The sequence below is a fragment of the Triticum urartu genome, chromosome 5A (genome assembly GCF_056163025.1).
Source record: "Triticum urartu cultivar PI428250 chromosome 5A, HENAU_Tu73, whole genome shotgun sequence".
NCBI lineage: Eukaryota > Viridiplantae > Streptophyta > Magnoliopsida > Poales > Poaceae > Triticum > Triticum urartu.
The window spans coordinates 42,400,258-42,420,187 of NC_141877.1; the positions used below are offsets into that span (position 1 = coordinate 42,400,258).

Sequence of the window (19,930 nt, forward strand, 5' to 3'; positions counted from 1 at the left end):
GAGTCTTCTCAGTTAGGAGTGCCTATAGACTGGCCGCCTCAATGTAAGGTCAGACCCATCAAATTCCCTCGAGCTCATCCAGCGACCCAAACACTAGAAGCATTTGGGATCTCATTTGGAAGGCAAAGGTCCCACCCAGAGTTAGAATTTTTGGATGGCGGGTGGCTACAAATACGCTTGCTACTAAGAGGAATAAATTCAAGAGGACACTGGAAGCAGCGACGAATCCAGAAAGAAAATGAAGGGGGGGCTCAAAGTTAATGACGAGTAAATTAAACACCTTTTAGACGAAAAAACCAATTTTCTCCTAATCCTTTTGTGCAAATAAGCTCAAACTTTACCAGATTGCTACTGGTCATATGTAGTATTTACTAGAGTTTTTTTTAGAATTTTTGACAACTATCAAATATTCAACCAAAATTAGGATCAGTTGAGCAAAATAGCTGTTATCTCCTAATCATATTGTCAAAATAAGCTTACAGTTTCCTAGATTACTACTGTAAGCATGTAGTACTTACTTGATTTATTTTTATTTTTTATATGACAATTTATGAACCGAAATTTGGACATTTTGTCAAAATAGCTATTATATACCAATCCCTTTGTCCAAAGATGCTCAAAATTTCCCAGATTCATACTAGTCACATCTAGTATTTACAAGAGTTTTCTCAGATTTTTTGGAAGTAGTCAAATTTTGAGGTAAAAAATGGTATTGTCAATTTAAACAGCCATACGTGCCAAATATGAGGCGTCGAGAGGTGTTGCAGGCAGCAGCCCGCTGGAATTGGTGCTCGAGACCAGCGTTTACAGGGGCTGAGCAGATGGCCTGTGTTTTCTGGGCTGGGCTGGGCTGCACTGATGACTTGATGAGTAGTAGTAAAAAAATTGTTCGATTTTGGAGGGCAGGCTTGAGCCCATCCAAGCCTGCCCCTTGGATTCGCCGTTGACTGGAAGTGGATGCCACATGCGGTATATGCGGATGTGGTGAGGAGGATGAATTCCATGCGGTAGTTGCTTGTACCAAGAGTAAAGCTCTAAGGTATGAAATGAGAAAGGAGTGGGAGATCCCTGATGAAATTTCCTTCAGGTATACTGGCCCGGACTGGCTGCAAGTGCTTCTAGATAAATGCTCAGAAGACATGCGGGCGAGGGTGCTGATGCTGCTATGGAGAGGGTGGCACCTGCGAGACAATTGTGTTCATGGGAAAGGCGATGAGATTATCAGAAAATCTGTACTTTTCCTCCTGAAGTATGAGGAGGATTTTCAGCTTGCAAATGCTTCATTGATAGAATCTGAAACAGGGAAGGCAATGTGGCCTTCGGACACCCCAGGGCCGGGTCCATCTGGCCAGACACCTAAGAGATGGACTGCCCCGCCTCAGGAGACAATAAAGATCAATTCTGACGTCACTTTCCTGCCGGCCAGTGGACAGTGTTGGGCGGGTGTGATCGCACGGGACTCCAGTGGACGGGTTTTGATGTCAGTTTGCGAACAGATTGGCACTGCAGCAAGTGTGGAAGAAGCGGAGGCCAGGGCGGCTTTGGTTGGCCTGAAGGCGGTGGCAGAAGCTTACAGAGGGGCAATTGTGCTTGAAATGGACTGCTTGGTGATAGTAAATGACTTAAAAAGTGAAACTCAGATGCTATCACCATGTTATGGAGTGCTACAGGACATTCTGGACGTCTTGGGGATGTTTGCATCCTTCAGCGTCAGTCATGTGAGTAGGGTTTGCAACACCTTGGCCCATGAGCTAGGTGTGGAGGCAAGACAACATGGCGATCTTCGACTCTCCGCTACGGTTCCGGCCAGGCTGATGACAATGATGCAGGATGAGTGTACTCCTCCCACTTGAGTATTCTGTATACTCGAGTATCTCAAAAAAAAAAAGCCTCGATTTAGAGGTGCCTTTTCCATCTTGTTACCTGCATGTCAGATTTGAAATGATGATTTATTGCTGAAAGACATGCTCTTATTCTCTCAGATGGATGATGATGAGTGGTGCTCAAAGCTGGGCTTACACACTTGACGTATTTACCGCAAGGACATGACAGTGGTGTATCTGATAAATAGTCAGACTATATCTCGGTTGACTGGTGCCAAGTGTCTGAAACAAGTAATTTTATGTCTCCGCTTGCCGCGCTTATTCTTAGGCATATCTGGCACTCTCGGCAAGTGAAGTTCCGGTATTTTCTTTCCCCTGTTAGATTATATATAGTGCAGTACCAGTACGGTACGGTGTTCATTTTTAGGAATAGAGTTTCTTCTTGGATAGAAAGAACAAGCTGACAAAGGATGATATACTTGAGGCATGTCACTCCAAGGATCTGTGTGTCTGCATGCCGGCTTGTGAGAATGCATTGTACTGGCATTCTACCTGTACCTGTACTGTGTGTAGGCACGCTTGAGATAATTCAGTGTTAGAGGGGCCTTTCGTCATTCAAAAGAAACTCTTCCAGATACAGGACCTGGCCATACAAACTGAGAACTCATACTAGATGGATGCTCTCTTATTGTAAACAGGAAAAAAAAACAGTAACCACGATATATATATTCTGCCGCGCCGAGATGTTGGGTTTCAAGTCGTGCTCAAGAGTTACTTCTTCCCTGGCTGGATAACTGTGAGCACGACGATAACCACTATCAGCAGGAGAACGAGTATGGCGGAGCACATGCACATTCTCGAGTTCTTCTGTAGCTTCTTTGCCTTCTGGAGAGCCTCCAAACCTTGCTGCATGTAGTCATTACCCTTTGAAACCTTGCAGAAACAAACAAAATGCCAGCATCACAGTCGTTAGCTTGCTTTATGACAAAGTCGGTTAGGTCTATTTATTACTCCCTTTGTTCCAAAATATAAGTGTCGCTGATTTAGTACAAAGTTACTTGTAATAAATTAGCAGCATTTATTTTGGGACGGAGGGAGTAGAATAAAGCTGTTTTCATAAGTTGGTCGCCTTACATGTGTCACTATGTCATCTGTCATCTCTCCTTGGGCCACAACCAATACTGCCATATCCAGGAATATCTACAAGCCAAATCCCAGGAAATGTGTTCACAAATGCATGGTGTCAACTATTTAAAAAATTGCATAAGAGCTCATGCAAATGAAACGTAACCTGCTGCAACTCTAGAAGCTTCCTCTCTAGATCTCTTACAGCATCATGCCGCTCCTGTATCTCAGCAACAGTATCCAATATCTGCAACATGGAAAATTATCCTGATTTGATTTTGATGCATTTTCCCACAAGTGTCGATATAATGACCAAGTTATAACTCGTATATACCTGGCCTCTCCCCTGCTGTTGAACCGCATCTTTGAAAATTTGCTCGCTTCTCCCTGTCTCGATTAAATCGTCAATTGTCTGCAGATCCCAAAGTAACAGAAGAGGCACACTGTAAGATAAGCAATAGAAAGAAAAAGAATCTCAAATTGAATAACCATAGAAAAAAAAAGGTGCAACTATACCTGTTCATCAGGGCGATTACCAGTTACAGTAAATACCCTTCTTTCAACAACTTCCCGGTACTCCTGCCGGATTGATTCTCTCAATACCTGCATCAGAGGGTAACAACACCGTGTCACTCACATAGTTGCAAGATTACATTATATTATTTCACCTTCAGAGACATCAGGCTGATAGCATACTATCAATAATCTACCATAATGGCTAAGAAACATTCTTGTAAAGTTACTGGAAGTCGAAAGGAGGGCAATTTGCAAAACTCTTTCTTTTATTTTTTTAGAACATATAAGCATCAACGAAGACACTTCCACCACTTATGAACAGCCAGACGTTTCAGCATTCATATAGCTGAATGCTTGGATGGCTCATAGACATGGTAAGGCAGATTAGTTTGTCCCCTCTGCTCTATGAGGGAATATCAAATCAAATAGCCCAAGTAGTAAACAGAAATAATGACTAGTTTTAAGTTTTTTTTGTGTATCTAAAGACTACGATTAGGCATTAGAGGGAACATTTATTTATTCACAGACAGAAAAGGAAAATCATCACATACATGTCAATTTGGACATTCAAGTTAGAGGGAAGCACTACCTGAAAACCGTCCATCCATTTCTTTAACTTCTTTTTCACTGCTCTGTAGAGATCAATCAGTAGGCACAGTGAATAAGTAATAATTCATTTTCGCAAAAAAAGGAGAGGCTAATTCAAGCAGGCAAGAGACTCGAAACACAAATCGACAGTAAATTTAATTTACCCAGTAGTCTGTTCCCTTAATTGATCTACCGCAGAGCCCTTCCCGCGTCCAGGTTTCTTCGTGTTAGATAAGTTCTGTGACATAGCATAGGGGCAAAGAGCAAACCATAAGCAGCGTATCCGTCTTTTAGTTTATGCAGATGCGGATACAGCTAGGAAAGAAGAATAACATACATCTTTTTCCAGTTCATCAATTTTTGTTTTTGCCATACGAGCAATTTTCATCACTGCATCAATATCTTTCTCCATTTGCTTCTTAATTGCTACAAAAATGTATTGTTGTGCGTGACTATAAGTAAAGCGAAATTTTCAACTCATTAAGATAAGATTTGGAGCTGTAACCTTTCATGGCGCTTGCTTTTGTAACTGCTTTTGATTCCTCATTTGCAGTCTGCAAGCAAAGACACACAGATTCCATTATTACTATGAGAATCAATATTTGAGCACAATAACATCAGAGAAGCAGAAGCAGTAATACGGAAATTAGAATGGGTTGGACCTGGAGTTTAGTCAATACACTCGTCAGCTTAGCTACTAGGATCTCAATTCCTTCAACCTGCGTGTGTATGAAAGCAACATCACATGTCATTAATCTGAATTAGTGCAAAAATGGACAAATAACATCATCAGAGACTAACAAGGTTCAAAATATCATATATCGGGTTTGTATCGGTTTGGCTTGAACATATCGGATGTCGGATATCGGGTGATATATAGGACGATATGTAGATATATAGGAGAAAATATATTTGGATTTTTTTTCAATATTCTGGTTCAAAAATGTATTTTTAGTAAAACAAAATATATGGCGTCAATGCTCCAGCAAATTTTAATTCCTAGTTTGTGAACTTGTTAATTAAGAAAATATTCTAGACAGATTCTCAAAATCGTCACTCTAATATTAAAAACAATATGTTATATATGTGTTTCTACAAAATATTATGCATTTCATTGATAATAAGATGGAGTTGTACATACTTTATCTTTTTTCACTACTTTATGATAAATAGTGTTCATCGACGTACCGGTCTATATCAGTGGTCATATCAGGTCAGATATCGGCCAAATCGGTCGATATTTCGGTCAATATCGGATGATATGTGTGAAAAATGATATGTCATGTTTAATCGGTAAATCCCCAAAACTGGTAATCAGCCTACATATTTGTCATATTGGCCCATAATTTAAAGCTTGGAGATTAGTAGAGAGTTTCGCATGCACCTTCTTGAAGAAGCCATTTAAATTATCAGAGGCGTCGGGCTGATGCATCCCCATTTCAACATCCCCCCCATCTCTTGAGGAATCCCGCCGGGCAAGCTCAAAGGAATCCTGCAAAATTTGGAGTGTTTAGAAGAACATGTACTGCACCACAGCACCTGCATGAAGGCTTGTTTGATTTCTATGAATTCGATCTGATATTATAGCCAATTGTGCTGCTACTTTCATCATCAGCTAAAACCTACCAAACTAATAGGACAGGATCGTTGCCGAAATAATGCATTGACATTGTTATAACTGGTCCCAAAGGAGTATTATTAAAGCTTATATGTTGCTAGCAGAAGAGATAAACTTCTCAAAAAGAGTTTGAGCTGTCACTTTCAAAATCAGAACATGACGTATGTAATGCCAAAAGAACATTCTCAAGTTAATTACAGTGTTGAAATAAGTAATGTGATCACATTACGTGTTGTTTTCAACCTAACAAACAAACAGTAAATGGCATTTTGAGACTACAGTGCTTGCTAAGCATAAAGCTGGGACAAATAAAATCAGAATAACCTCCCGGCCGGAGAGGTTCACACAAGAGCAACCAGCCCACTGCTGATAGCGCACACACGAAATGAGCAAGCAGATCCTAAAAGGAGGGACAAATAAATCCTGCTACTTGGAGCTCAAGCAGATCTGAGCAACTAAGCCGATTCCTGGCGAACGATTCCTTGAGGAATTTGAAGCTCGTGCGCTTGGCCTCGGCGAAGCAATTGAGCGGCGTGAAGAGATGAAAGGAGGAACATGAGGGAGGGGATGGAGAGGGAACTTACAGTTAGTAGGTTGTTCATGGCGGCGGGGCGGGGCGGGGCGGGACGAAGAGACGGCGGCGCGACGGGAGGAAGGAACAGACGGACGGCGGCGCGGCGAGGATTTAGCTGGAGGTACGCCTCGTGTGCTAGCTATCTTTCGTTTCCTTTCATTTTCTTTTCTTTCCTTGTACAAGCTCCACTATTCCTTGCAGCGTGCAAAGAATAGGACACGTCCTATTCCAACATCTTGAGCGTGGAATAGTTGAGGAAAGGCCTATGGCTCCCTCACATGGGCTGGCCACGTGCGACCCATTAAACACGTGCTTTTTTATTTCTTGAAAAAAATATTTTACGTAATGAATGCTTTTTTTTGCGGGGTACTTAATGAATGCTTGACACCACAAAATAAAAACGAAACGCGTGCATGTCGATGTAGTACCTAAGTACACAAAGAAAATATATAAGGAAATATGTGTTTTATTAATCTTACGTCAAGAAACAAATTTACAAAAAATTCCTATGAAGGATGTGCTCTGTGGCCTGCTGGTGTGATCAATGTGACTTCAGTGAATGTCGGCTTCTGGTTCATGGGGCCTCAAAAAGCTCCCGATTAATTACGCCCGGGAGTCATGCTTGGGAATCACCTCCGATTAAACTGCTGCAATGGTCGTCATCTTCTGGTCTTGTCTTCTCCTTGAGCTTGGTGTAGACGGTGATGATGTGGTGATGAAGTGGAAGGGGACGGCGATACGCCCGTTGCTCCGGCTTTGCTTAGCCATATCAATCCGCTGTGTCAATGTCCGGTGATGAACATGTGGACGGCCTTCGCCTCGTTGATTCTAGGCCTTGTGGCGGTGTCCGCATTATCGGTGTCAGACTGAATGACTTGAGATTGCCTCGTCAGCATATCAAGTGGTAGTTTGCTTCATCGAAGAAAGACACGTCAGTGGTGTATAGCTTCACATTGCCGGTGATCTAGATGGTGCAAACGTGTGCGTGATGATGAGAAGGCTCCATCCTGTAGCAGGCACGAGCGCTGACATACTGGCCTCGTCGTGGCTGGGATAACTGGTGCCCCCCTGGTGTGGTGAGCCATCCTCGTTGTGGCCAAGGATTTGCACTGTTTTAGTTACTTGTAGGGTAGAAACCATTAAGTGGTTATCCTGGATCAAACGGGGAAACGTGAAGCATACTATGAGGATCTTGCATGAGCTATACCTGAAAATTATTTCCGATTTGTAGCATATGACTTCAACTATACTATCCTGAAGGTGGGACAGCGGAAAGATGGGGGCGGCTGATTCTAGGGCATGTGCATGCGGTGTGTATAGAGGGTCTGCTATACCAGTTGGTGCTCTTGGCTCATCGGTGGGAGGCTTGATGAGGCCATTAGATTAGATGGTATGTGTTGATGCAAGGTCAGAGCACATCATCAAGCTTGTAGTGTAGCGATAATGTTTGTCTGGTAGGTGTCTTTGGGCACATGTATGTTTTTTGTCAGGTCCTATTCAACAATATGATAAAATAATTGTGTGCATCGCTTGATGCAGAGGCTAGGAGTAATCCTCATTTTCGAGAAAAAACTTCACTACCTGCAAATTTGGATGAATATGTATTTTTACGAAGCATCAATGAAAAGCAGTGCATCATTAGTAAATAATGGAGAAGTTTGTATGAGTCTTGATGATCATCTCTAAGCCCTTACAAACTTCTTGGGTTCTTCACAACTTTGAAGATTTCAAAGCAACACCTAGACGATCTTGGAGGCACACACCCACCAAAAGTAACTAGAAAGAAGAATCCATTTCCCTTGCGAGGTTAGAGACGTCTTCAGATGTGGCGGAGAGGACTCACAAGGCACCCCCACACGCCATGATTACCACTCACCATGGCCTTACTACCCGAGCAACCAAGGATCCACGTACTACCGCACTAGCGAACGACCCCACTATCAGAAGAACTCCGCCTTCACCGCCCAAGAACACCGCTACAGAGGCAATGGCCCTCGTCAGCGAGAAAGAGAAGTTGAAAGCCTCGTCACCCCCCTCCAAGGAGGCCGCATAGAGATCTCGACAGTAGCAAGCAGGGAAGGGAGGGAGGGAAGAGGGAAGGTGTCACACTGGGAAATCTGGTCGCCCCAGAGTCTCCCTTGGGAGGATGACACAACTAAGGGCCTATTTTCCCTATCGACATGCCCGCCTTCACTTGTCTGAGTAATTTGACTACCCGTGAGTATGAGATTCACAAATTTCAGAGTACGTTATGATCGTGCAATCATATTTTTTCTAGCCTTCCTCATGGAGCCCCCTGCTACAGAGCAGTGCGCTCCAGAACATCTATGTGATGCGCCAGAAAAGTAGAACTATGCACATGTTAGGGCATCTCTAATGCGGACCTCTAAAATGACCACGATATCCGTCTGTGTACGCATCTACGGACAGTGATATGGGAACCGGTCATCCAACCGTGCCCACATGAATATAAATGCGGAGTATGAATTTCACCAACATCAAACTTTACCGAAGCTGGACATATGTAAGCATATAAATTATGTCTTATCGTACTATAGAGAAAATGTCGAATACATAAAAAACGACCACAATCCTGCAGGGTGATCCCTCCCAAAAAGAAAAATTTCCAGCAGGGTGATTATATAGTAGTGTAATACGGAGTAGGTCTATCCAATTACATTACACTAGTAGATTCACACATATACGGCACTCCATCAATCGTCACAGCATATATAATGCATACTCTGTACATTATTCCTTTGTACTCATCGGTACTGATCCAAGGACATGGTCGCCTGCAGTTAGCTGAACTAATCAGCTACGTATGGCTTGCCCTGCTTCTCAGTCCTCGCCTCCCCGGACGAGGGTCAGGAAGCTGATGATGTCGCAAATCGCGTAGAAGACGATGGCCATGGACCATGGTGCATAAGGGGCTGTTTGGATCGCTACCAATATTAGCCCTGCCAAAAAGTTGGCTCGCCCACGTATTTTGGTGGCCGTTTGGACCGGCGCCTGAAAATTGGCTCGCTCAGCGCGCCCTGCACCCCTCCATGTTAATCATTTGTTGGCGAATCGCGGGCACGGAAAGGCTCCGCCAAAATATTGGCGCGGTTGTTTGGTGGGCCCTGCCCAGTGCATGCAGCAGAATATGTTGATTTGTCAGCAACCAGCAGCGCTTTTCCACTACAAATACGTACACCCGTGCGTGATTAGCAGCATGCATCAATCTAGATTAAAAAAATGCATGATGTATGCTGCTGCGGACAATTAACTACTAGCGGCTTACAAGTGCAACAATGACTTACACTATTATTTTGACGATTTCATTTTCACATCAATTTCATCTAAGTTTTGATCTATATTTTCTTAATTTTAAACAGTAGATGCATTTAAATATTTTCATAACTAGTATGATCATCATGAGGTTCAGATGATCGCAAACCAAACAAAACAAAGATCCCATTTGCCAAAATTTTGGTGGATATAATGGTCGCAATCCAAACAAAAACAACTTGCCAAAATTTTGGTCATGCCCATGCTTTGGTCATGCCAAAGTTTTGGTGGGGCTAGCTGGGACTCAAACCAAACAGCCCCTAAGATCCAGCAGACGAGGCGTCCTGAGTCGGCGGCGTGGTTGAGGCAGACGTTGGCGAAACACATGCAGTGGCCGACGATGGTGAGGACGAGCGCGAGGTAGGCCAAGGCACGGAGGACCCAGCGGCAGCGGCCCGGGAGCCAGAGCACCAGCGCGGCCGCGGCCGCCTGGAACGTGGCACAGGAGAGAATCACGATCCAGTTACACCACATCACCACATCCCTAACAAACAAGTTGGTCGGGAAAACAAGGTCTGATGACATACACTCGGTCGGGAAAGAGTATTGCCGACCGACAGCGTTTGTTGGGGAAAATCCAGACGGGAAAACATTTTCCCGACTGACATATCTTTCCCAACCGACAGTTGGACGCCTATAAAGAGAATTGCCGACCGGCTTTTTGATGGCCCTACTCGTAATCTTTCCCGACCGACTACCTGATGGTAACATGTTTGCCGACCGATTTTCAGTTGGCGCTGCTGTTTAAGTTTTCCCGACCGACTGTTTGATAGTATAATATTTGCCGACCGACTTTCTGTTGTCCTTGTCCTGAAACTTTCCCGACCAACTGTGCGATGCTATCCTTTTTGCCGACCAACTTTCCATTGGTACTAGCATGACCCTTTGCCGACCAACAATGAGACGATGTTCTGTTTTGCCAACCAACAATTTGTCAACATTTTGTTTAGCTGAGCAATATTTAAACCCTTGATTTCCCATCTGTCTTACACAATACAATGTCAATCAAGTCGCATATCTCAATACAACATGATATCGGTCAAATTACAGTAACTTGCATGTGCTTTGAAAATAGTAAATCATGACCAAAGAAGAATAACATAATAATTACTTCTCAAGAGTGAAGGAAACATTTATGGTTTTGTGACCGAATCGCCCGATAGGTTTACAAAATGATAGATGCATGTCCGAGATTCATTGTTTTCTCCATTACACAAAATACCCAGATGACAAGATAAATACCCAGATGACAAGATGCCATATAGGTTTACATAATGAGACCTAAAAGACACATTGTTTTTTCTCCATTACAGAAAATCTGTAGCTGATGCAAACTGGCATCTTCTTGGTTACTTCCTGACCCTTTTGTATGTCTTTCCTACAAAGAATAAAAATGTCCCCGGTGAGCATGCATTCAGAGACAATGGCAATAATGATAATTTTATAAAGCACTATGGCAATTGGCAATAAAAAAACTAGGGGATTTTAGTGTTACAAAAAATAGGGCAAGTTAAGAATAATGCCACAACATGTGCTAATTAGATCTCTGTTGCATTTGACATAATAAAGCATCGATGCAACGTGACCATGTAGTATGTTTCAGGAAATAGGAGCAATACAGAGGTGTACTGCGAGAAACACAAGGCAACAGAGTTAAGTTAAATTTCCATCATCTAGACATAAGGCAACAGTTTAGCATGTCCAGACTCCCAGTTTTAGTTCAAAAGACATGCTTTACCGTGCAGAGCACTACAGGCTAGTTTGGTTGGTGCTGGAGAGCAACTAGAAATTTGTGCCAGCCAGCTCCTCTAGGCATGTGGCAAGTAGAACTGTACCAAAGCCAACTTTTGCATAACATTATTATTTCCTTCTAATTCTGCTAAACCATGTAAGCTAGGAACTGTACATTAACTTAGACAAACTTTAGATGAAGAGAATTGTTGGGGAACGTAGTAATTTCAAAAAAATTCCTACGCACACGCAAGATCATGGTGATGCATAGCAACGAGAGGGGAGAGTGTTGTCTACGTACCCTCGTAGACCGTTCGCCGAAGCGTTATATCAACGCGGTTGATGTAGTCGTACGTCTTCACGTCCGACCGATCCAAGTACCGAAAGCACGGCACCTCCGAGTTCTGCACACGTTCGGCTCGGTGACGTCCTCGCCTTCTCGATCCAGCAAGAGGGGCGAAGTAGTAGATGAGTTCCGGCAACACGACGGTGTGGTGACGGTGTTGGTGAAGAACAATCTCCGCAGGGCTTCGCCTAAGCACTACGAAAACTATGACAGAGGATAAACTAGAGGAGACAGGGTTGCCGGCACACGGCTTGGTGTTTCTTGATGTGTCCTTTGTGCTAGCCCTGCCCCTCTATTTATATGTTGAGCCCTGGGGTCGAAACTTGAAGTAAAAGCCTCCACAAAGTCGGTTTCACCCGAAAGGCAAGAGTCCTTCTCGGACTCCAGGGCCAGACGCCAGGGTTCCCGGCGTCTGGACCCAGACGCCCGGGACCCTGGCGTCTGGCCCCTGGACTCCGCAAAACTTCCTTTTGCGCTTTCCAAAAACCTTGTGGGCTTTCCCCTTTGGCCCAAATAAAGCGTTCTCGTACCCAAACATTTCGGGAAACATCCGGAACCCCTTGCGGTGATTTCCGGAACCCTTCCGGTGACCAAACACTATTATCACATATATCAAACTTTATCTCCGGACCATTCCGGAGTTCCTCGTCATGTCCGTGATCTCATCTCGGACTCCGATCAACATTCGGTCACCAACATACATAACTCACATAGTACTATATCGTCAACGAACGTTAAGCGTGCGGACCCTACGGGTTCGAGAACTATGTAGACATGACCGAGATACCTCTCTGGTCAATAACCAATAGCGGAACCTGGATGCCCATATTGGCTCCTACATATTCTACGAAGATCTTTATCGGTCAGACCGCATAACAACATACGTTGTTCCCTTTGTCATCGGTATGTTACTTGTCCGAGATTCGATCGTCGGTATCCAATACCTAGTTCAATCTCGTTACCGGCAAGTCTCTTTACTCGTTACGTAATACATCATCTCGCAACTAACTCATTAGTTGCAATGCTTGCAAGGCTTATGTGATGTACATTACCGAGAGGGCCCAGAGATACCTCTCAGACAATCGGAGTGACAAATTCTAATCTCGAAATACGCCAACCCAACATTTACCTTTGGAGACACCTGTAGAGCTCCTTTATAATCACCCAGTTACGTTGTGACGTTTGGTAGCACACAAAGTGTTCCTCCGGCAAACGGGAGTTGCATAATCTCATAGTCATAGGAACATGTATAAGTCATGAAGAAAGCAATAGCAACATACTAAACGATCGGGTGCTAAGCTAATGGAATGGGTCATGTCAATCAGATCATTCAACTAATGATGTGATCTCGTTAATCAAATAACAACTTCTTTGTCTATGGTTAGGAAACATAACCATCTTTGATTAACGAGCTAGTCAAGTAGAGGCATACTAGTGACACTCTGTTTGTCTATGTATTCACACATGTATTATGTTTCCGGTTAATACAATTCTAGCATGAATAATAAACATTTATCATGATATAAGGAAATAAATAATAACTTTATTATTGCCTCTAGGGCATATTTCCTTCAGTCTCCCACTTGCACTAGAGTCAATAATCTAGATCACATCGCTATGTGATTAACACCAACAGTTCACATCTTTATGTGATTGGTTCACATCTCCATGTGACTAACACCCAAAGGGTTTACTAGATTCAATAATCTAGTTCACATCGCTATGTGATTAACACCCAAAGAGTGATCATGTTTTGCTTGTGAGAGAAATTTAGTCAACGGGCCTGCCAAATTCAGATCCGTATGTATTTTGCAAAATTCTATGTCTACAATGCTCTGCACGGAGCTACTCTAGCTAATTGCTCCCACTTTCAATATGTATCCAGATTGAGACTTAGAATCATCTGTATCAGTATCAAAAACTTGCATCGACGTAACCCTTTACGACGAACCTTTTTGTCACGTCCATAATCGAGAAACATATCCTTATTTCACTAAGGATAATTCTGACCGCTGTCCAGTGATCTACTCCTAGATCACTATTGTATTCCCTTGCCAAATCAGTGTAGGGTATACAATAGATCTGGTATACAGCATGACATACTTTATAGAACCTATGGCCAAGGCATAGGGAATGACTTTCATTCTCTTTCTATCTTCTGCCGTGGTCGGGCTTTGAGTCTTACTCAACTTCACACCTTGTAATACAGGCAAGAACTCTTTCTTTGACTGCTCCATGTTGAACTACTTCAAAATCTTGTCAAGGTATGTACTCATTGAAAAAACTTATCAAGCGTCTTGATCTATCTCTATAGATCTTGGAGCTCAATATGTAAGCAGCTTCACCGAAGTCTTTCTTTGAAAAACTCCTTTCAAACACTCCTTTATGCTTTACAGAATAATTCTACATTATTTCCGATCAACAATATGTCATTCATATATACTTATCAGAAATGCTGTAGTGCTCCCACTCACTTTCTCGTAAATACAGGCTTCACCGCAAGTCTGTATAAAATTATATGCTTTGATCAACTCATCAAAGTGTATATTCCAACTCCGAGATGCTTGCACCAGTCCACAGATGGATCGCTGGAGTTTGCACATTTTGTTAGCACCTTTCGGATTGACAAAACCTTCTGGTTGCATCATATACAACTCTTCTTTAATAAATCCATTAAGGAATGCAGTTTTGTTTATCCATTTGCCAGATTTCATAAAATGCGGCAATTACTAACATGATTTGGACAGACTCAAGCATAGATACGAGTGAGAAACTCTCATCGTAGTCAACACCTTCAACTTGTCGAAAACCTTTTGCGACAATTCTAGCTTTGTAGGTAGTAACACTACTATCAGCGTCCGTCTTCCTCTTGAAGATCCATTTATTCTCAATTGCTTGCCGATCATCGGGCAAGTCAACCAAAGTCCAAACTTTGTTCTCATATATGGATCATATCTCAGATTTCATGGCCTCAAACCATTTCGCGGAATCTGGGCTCATCATCGCTTCCTCATAGTTCGTAGGTTTGTCATGGTCAAGTAACATGACCTCCAGAACAGGATTACCGTACCACTCTGGTGCGGATCTCACTCTGATTTACCTACGAGATTTGGTAGTAACTTGATCTGAAGTTACATGATCATCATCATCAGCTTCCTCACTAATTGGTGTAGTAGTCACAAGAACAGATTTTTGTGATGAACTACTTTCCAATAAGGGAGAAGGTACAATTACCTTATCAAGTTTTCTACTTTACTCCTACTCACTTCTTTCGAGAGAAACTCCTTCTCTAGAAAGGATCCATTCTTAGCAACGAATGTCTTGCCTTCGGATCTGTGATAGAAGGTGTACCCAACAGTCTCCTTTGGGTATCCTATGAAGACATATTTCTCCGATTTGGGTTTGAGCTTATCAGGATGAAACTTTTTTCACATAAGCATCACAACCCAAAACTTTAAGAAATGACAACTTTGGTTTCTTGCCAAACCACAGTTCATAAGGCGTCGTCTCAACGGATTTAGATGGTGCCCTTTTAACGTGAATGCAGCTGTCTCTAATGCATAACCCCAAAACGATAGTGGTAGATCGGTAAGAGACATCATAGATTGCACTATATCCAATAAAGTACGTTATGACGTTCGGACACACCATTATGCTGTGGTGTTCCATGTGGCATGAGTTTGTGAAACTATTCCACATTTTTTTAACTGAAGACCAAACTCATAACTCAAATATTTGTCTCCGTGATCAGATCGTAGAAACTTTATTTTCTTGTCACGATGATTTTCCACTTCACTCTGAAAGTCTTTGAACTTTTCAAATGTTTCAGACTTATGTTTCATCAAGTAGATATAACCATATCTGCTCAAATCATCTGTGAAGTTCAGAAAATAATGATACCTGTCGCGAGTCTCAATATTCATCGGACCACATACATCAGTATGTATGATTTCCAACAAATCTGTTGCTCGCTCCATTGTTCCGAAGAACGGAGTTTTAGTCATCTTGCCCATGAGGCATGGTTCGCAAGCATCAACTGATTCATAATCAAGTGATTCCAAAAGCCCATCAGCATGGAGTTTCTTCATGCGCTTTACACCAATATGACCTAAACTGCAGTGCCACAAATAAGTTGCACTATCATTATTAACTTTGCATCTTTTGGTTTCAATATTATGATTAAGTGTATCACTACGATCGAGATCCAACGAACTATTTTCATTGGGTGTGTAACCATATAAGGTTTTATTCATGTAAACAGAACAACAATTTATTCTCTTACTTAAATGAATAACCGGATTACAATAAACATGATCAAATCATATTCATGCTCAACGCAAACACCAAATAACACTTATTTAGCTTCAACACTAATCCCGAAATTATAGGGAGTGTGCGATGATCATATCAATCTTGGAACCGCTTCCAACACACATCGTCACTTCACCCTTAACTAGTCTCTGTTTATTCTGCAACTCCCGTTTCGAGTTACTAATCTTAGCAACTGAACTAGTATCAAATACTTAGGGGTTGCTATAAACACTAGTAAAGTACACATCAATAACATGTATATCAAATATACTTATGTTCACTTTGCCATCCTTCTTATCCGCCAATCACTTGGGTAGTTCCGCTTCCAGTGACCAGTCCCTTTGCAGTAGAAGCACTTAGTCTCAGGCTTAGGACCAGACTTGGGCTTCTTCACTTGAGCAGCAACTTGCTTGCTGTTCTTCTTGAAGTTCCCCTTCTTTCCTTTGCCCTTCTCTTGAAACTAGTGGTCTTTTTAACCATCAACACTTGACGTTTTTCTTGATTTCTACCTTCGTCGATTTTAGCATCACTAAGAGCTTGGGAAATGTTTCCGTTATCCCTTGCATATTATAGTTCATCACGAAGTTCTACTAACTTGGTGATGGTGACTAGAGAATTCTGTCAATCACTATCTTATCTGGAAGATTAACTCCCATTTCATTCAAGCGATTGTAGTACCCAGACAATCTGAGCACATGCTCACTAGTTGAGCGATTCTCCTCCATCTTTTAGCTATAGAACTTGTTGGAGACTTCATATCTCTCAACTCGGGTATTTGCTTGAAATATTAACTTCAACTCCTGGAACATCTCATATGGTCCATGACGTTCAAAACGTCTTTGAAGTCCCGATTCTAAGCTGTTAAGCATGGTGCACTAAACTATCAAGTAGTCATCATATTGAGCTAGCCAAACATTCATAATGTCTGCATCTGCTCCTGCAATAGGCCCGTCACCTAGCAGTGCATCAAGGACATAATTCTTCTGTGCAGCAATGAGGATAAACCTCAGATCACAGATCCAATCCGCATCATTGCTACTAACATCTTTCAACACAATTTTCTCTAGGCACATATCAAAATAAACATATAAAAGCAACAACGCAAGCTATTGATCCACAACATAGATATGCTAATACTAACAGGACTAAGTTCATGATAAATTAAAGTTCAATTAATCATATTACTTAAGAACTCCCACTTAGATAGACATCCCTCTAATCCTCTAAGTGATCACGTGATCCAAATCAACTAAACCATAACCGATCATCACGTGAGATGGAGTAGTTTTCAATGGTGAACATCGTTATGTTGATCATATCTACTATATGATTCACGCTCGACCTTTCGGTCTCCGTGTTCCGAGGCCATATCTGCATATGCTAGGCTCGTCAAGTTTAACCTGAGTATTCTGCGTGTGCAAAACTGGCTTGCACCCGTTGTAGATGGACGTAGAGCTTATCACACCCGATCATCACGTGGTGTCTGGGCACGACGAACTTTGGCAACGGTGCATACTCAGGGAGAACACTTCTTGATAATTTAGTGAGAGATCATCTTATAATGCTACCGTCAATCAAAGCAAGATAAGATGCATAAAAGATAAACATCACATGCAATCAATATAAGTGATATGATATGGCCATCATCATCTTGTGCTTGTGATCTCCATCTCCGAAGCACCGTCATGATCACCATCGTCACCGGCGCGACACCTTGATCTCCATCGTAGCATCGTTGTCGTCTCGCCAATTTTATGCTTCCACGACTATCGCTACCGCTTAGTGATAAAGTAAAGCATTACAGCGCGATTGCATTGCATACAATAAAGCGACCACCATATGGCTCCTGCCAGTTGCCGATAACTCGGTTACAAAACATGATCATCTCATACAATAAAATTTAGCATCATGTCTTGACCATATCACATCACAACATGCCCTGCAAAACCAAGTTAGACGTCCTCTACTTTGTTGTTGCAAGTTTTACGTGGCTGCTACGGGCTTAAGCAAGAACCAATCTCACCTACGCATCAAAACCACAACGATAGTTTGTCAAGTTGGTGCTGTTTTAACCTTCGCAAGGACCGGGCGTAGCCACACTCGGTTCAACTAAAGTTGGAGAAACAGTCACCCGCAAGCCACCTATGTGCAAAGCACGTTGGGAGAACCGGTATCGCGTAAGCGTACGCGTAATGTCGGTCCGGGCCGCTTCATCCAACAATACCGCCGAACCAAAGTATGACATGCTGGTAAGCAGTATGACTTATATCGCCCACAACTCACTTGTGTTCTACTCGTGCATATAACATCAACATATAAAACCTAGGCTCGGATGCCACTGTTGGGGAACGTAGTAATTTCAAAAATTTCCTACGCACAAGCAAGATCATGGTGATGCATATCAATGAGAGGGGAGAGTGTTGTCTACGTACCCTCGTAGACCGTTCGCGGAAGCGTTATATCAACGCGGTTGATGTAGTCGTACGTCTTCACGTCCGACCGATCCAAGTACCGAAAGCACGGCACCTCCGAGTTCTGCACACGTTCGGCTCGGTGACGTCCTCGCCTTCTCGATCCAGCAAGAGGGGCGAAGTAGTAGATGAGTTCCGGCAGCACGACGGCGTGGTGACGGTGTTGGTGAAGAACAATCTTCGCAGGGCTTCGCCTAAGCACTACGAAAACTATGACGGAGGATAAACTAGGGGAGACGGGGTTGCCAGCACACGGCTTGGTGTTTCTTGATGTGTCTTTTGTGCTAGCCCTGCCCCTCTATTTATATGTTGAGCCCTGGGGTCGAAACTTGGAGTAAAAGCCTCCACAAAGTCGGTTTCACCTGAAAGGCAAGAGTCCTTCTCGGACTCCAGGGCTAGGCGCCAGGGTTCCCGGCGTCTGGACCCAGACGCCAGGGACCCTGGCGTCTGGCCCCTGGACTCCGCAAAACTTCCGTTTGCGCTTTCCAAAAACCTTGTGGGCTTTCCCCTTTGGCCCAAATAAAGTGTCCTCGTACCCAAACATTTCGGGAAACATCCGGAACCCCTTGCGGTGATTTCCGGAACCCTTCCGGTGACCAAACACTATTATCACATATATCAAACTTTATCTCCGGACCATTCCGGAGTTCCTCGTCATGTCCGTGATCTCATCCCGGACTCCGATCAACATTCGGTCACCAACATACATAACTCACATAGTACTATATCGTCAACGAACGTTAAGCGTGCGGACCCTACGGGTTCGAGAACTATGTAGACATGACCGAGACACCTCTCTGGTCAATAACCAATAGCGGGACCTGGATGCCCATATTGGCTCCTACATATTCTACGAAGATCTTTATCGGTCAGACCGCATAACAACATACGTTGTTCCCTTTGTCATCGGTATGTTACTTGTCCGAGATTCGATCGTCAGTATCCAATACCTAGTTCAATCTCGTTACCGGCAAGTCTCTTTACTCGTTATGTAATACATCATCTCGCAACTAACTCATTAGTTGCAATGCTTGCAAGGCTTATGTGATGTGCATTACCGAGATGGCCCAGAGATACCTCTCAGACAATCGGAGTGACAAATTCTAATCTCGAAATACGCCAACCCAACATTTACCTTTGGAGACACCTATAGAGCTCCTTTATAATCAACCAGTTATGTTGTGACGTTTGGTAGCACACAAAGTGTTCCTCCGGAAAACGGGAGTTGCATAATCTCATAGTCGTAGGAACATGTATAAGTCATGAAGAAAGCAATAGCAACATACTAAACGATCGGGTGCTAAGCTAATGGAATGGGTCATGTCAATCAGATCATTCAACTAATGATGTGATCTCGTTAATCAAATAACAACTTCTTTGTCTATGGTTAGGAAACATAACCATCTTTGATTAACGAGCTAGTCAAGTAGAGGCATACTAGTGACACTCTGTTTGTCTATGTATTCACACATGTATTATGTTTCCGGTTAATAC

The 19,930-nt window shown here is 42.9% G+C and overlaps 2 protein-coding genes across 2 annotated transcripts; one reads left to right on the forward strand and one right to left on the reverse strand.

The window, feature by feature from the left end:
* The first annotated feature begins 1,046 nt into the window (after positions 1 to 1,046).
* On the forward strand, positions 1,047 to 2,411 carry LOC147967855 (uncharacterized). Its single transcript, XM_087523285.1, has 2 exons — positions 1,047 to 1,718; positions 2,397 to 2,411. The coding sequence occupies exons 1-2, from the start codon at positions 1,047 to 1,049 to the stop codon at positions 2,409 to 2,411; spliced, it is 687 nt and encodes a 228-aa protein (XP_087379411.1).
* A 10-nt stretch (positions 2,412 to 2,421) lies between these two features.
* On the reverse strand, positions 2,422 to 6,272 carry LOC147967856 (syntaxin-132-like). The gene is made up of 12 exons (XM_087522571.1): positions 6,255 to 6,272; positions 5,437 to 5,544; positions 4,715 to 4,771; positions 4,558 to 4,606; positions 4,390 to 4,478; positions 4,217 to 4,290; positions 4,054 to 4,096; positions 3,465 to 3,551; positions 3,283 to 3,360; positions 3,115 to 3,195; positions 2,958 to 3,023; positions 2,422 to 2,756 (listed from the first exon to the last, which is right to left on the reverse strand). Exons 1-12 carry the CDS (start codon positions 6,270 to 6,272, stop codon positions 2,595 to 2,597), a joined length of 912 nt encoding a protein of 303 aa, XP_087378697.1. The 3' UTR covers positions 2,422 to 2,594.
* Between the last annotated feature and the right edge of the window lie 13,658 nt (positions 6,273 to 19,930).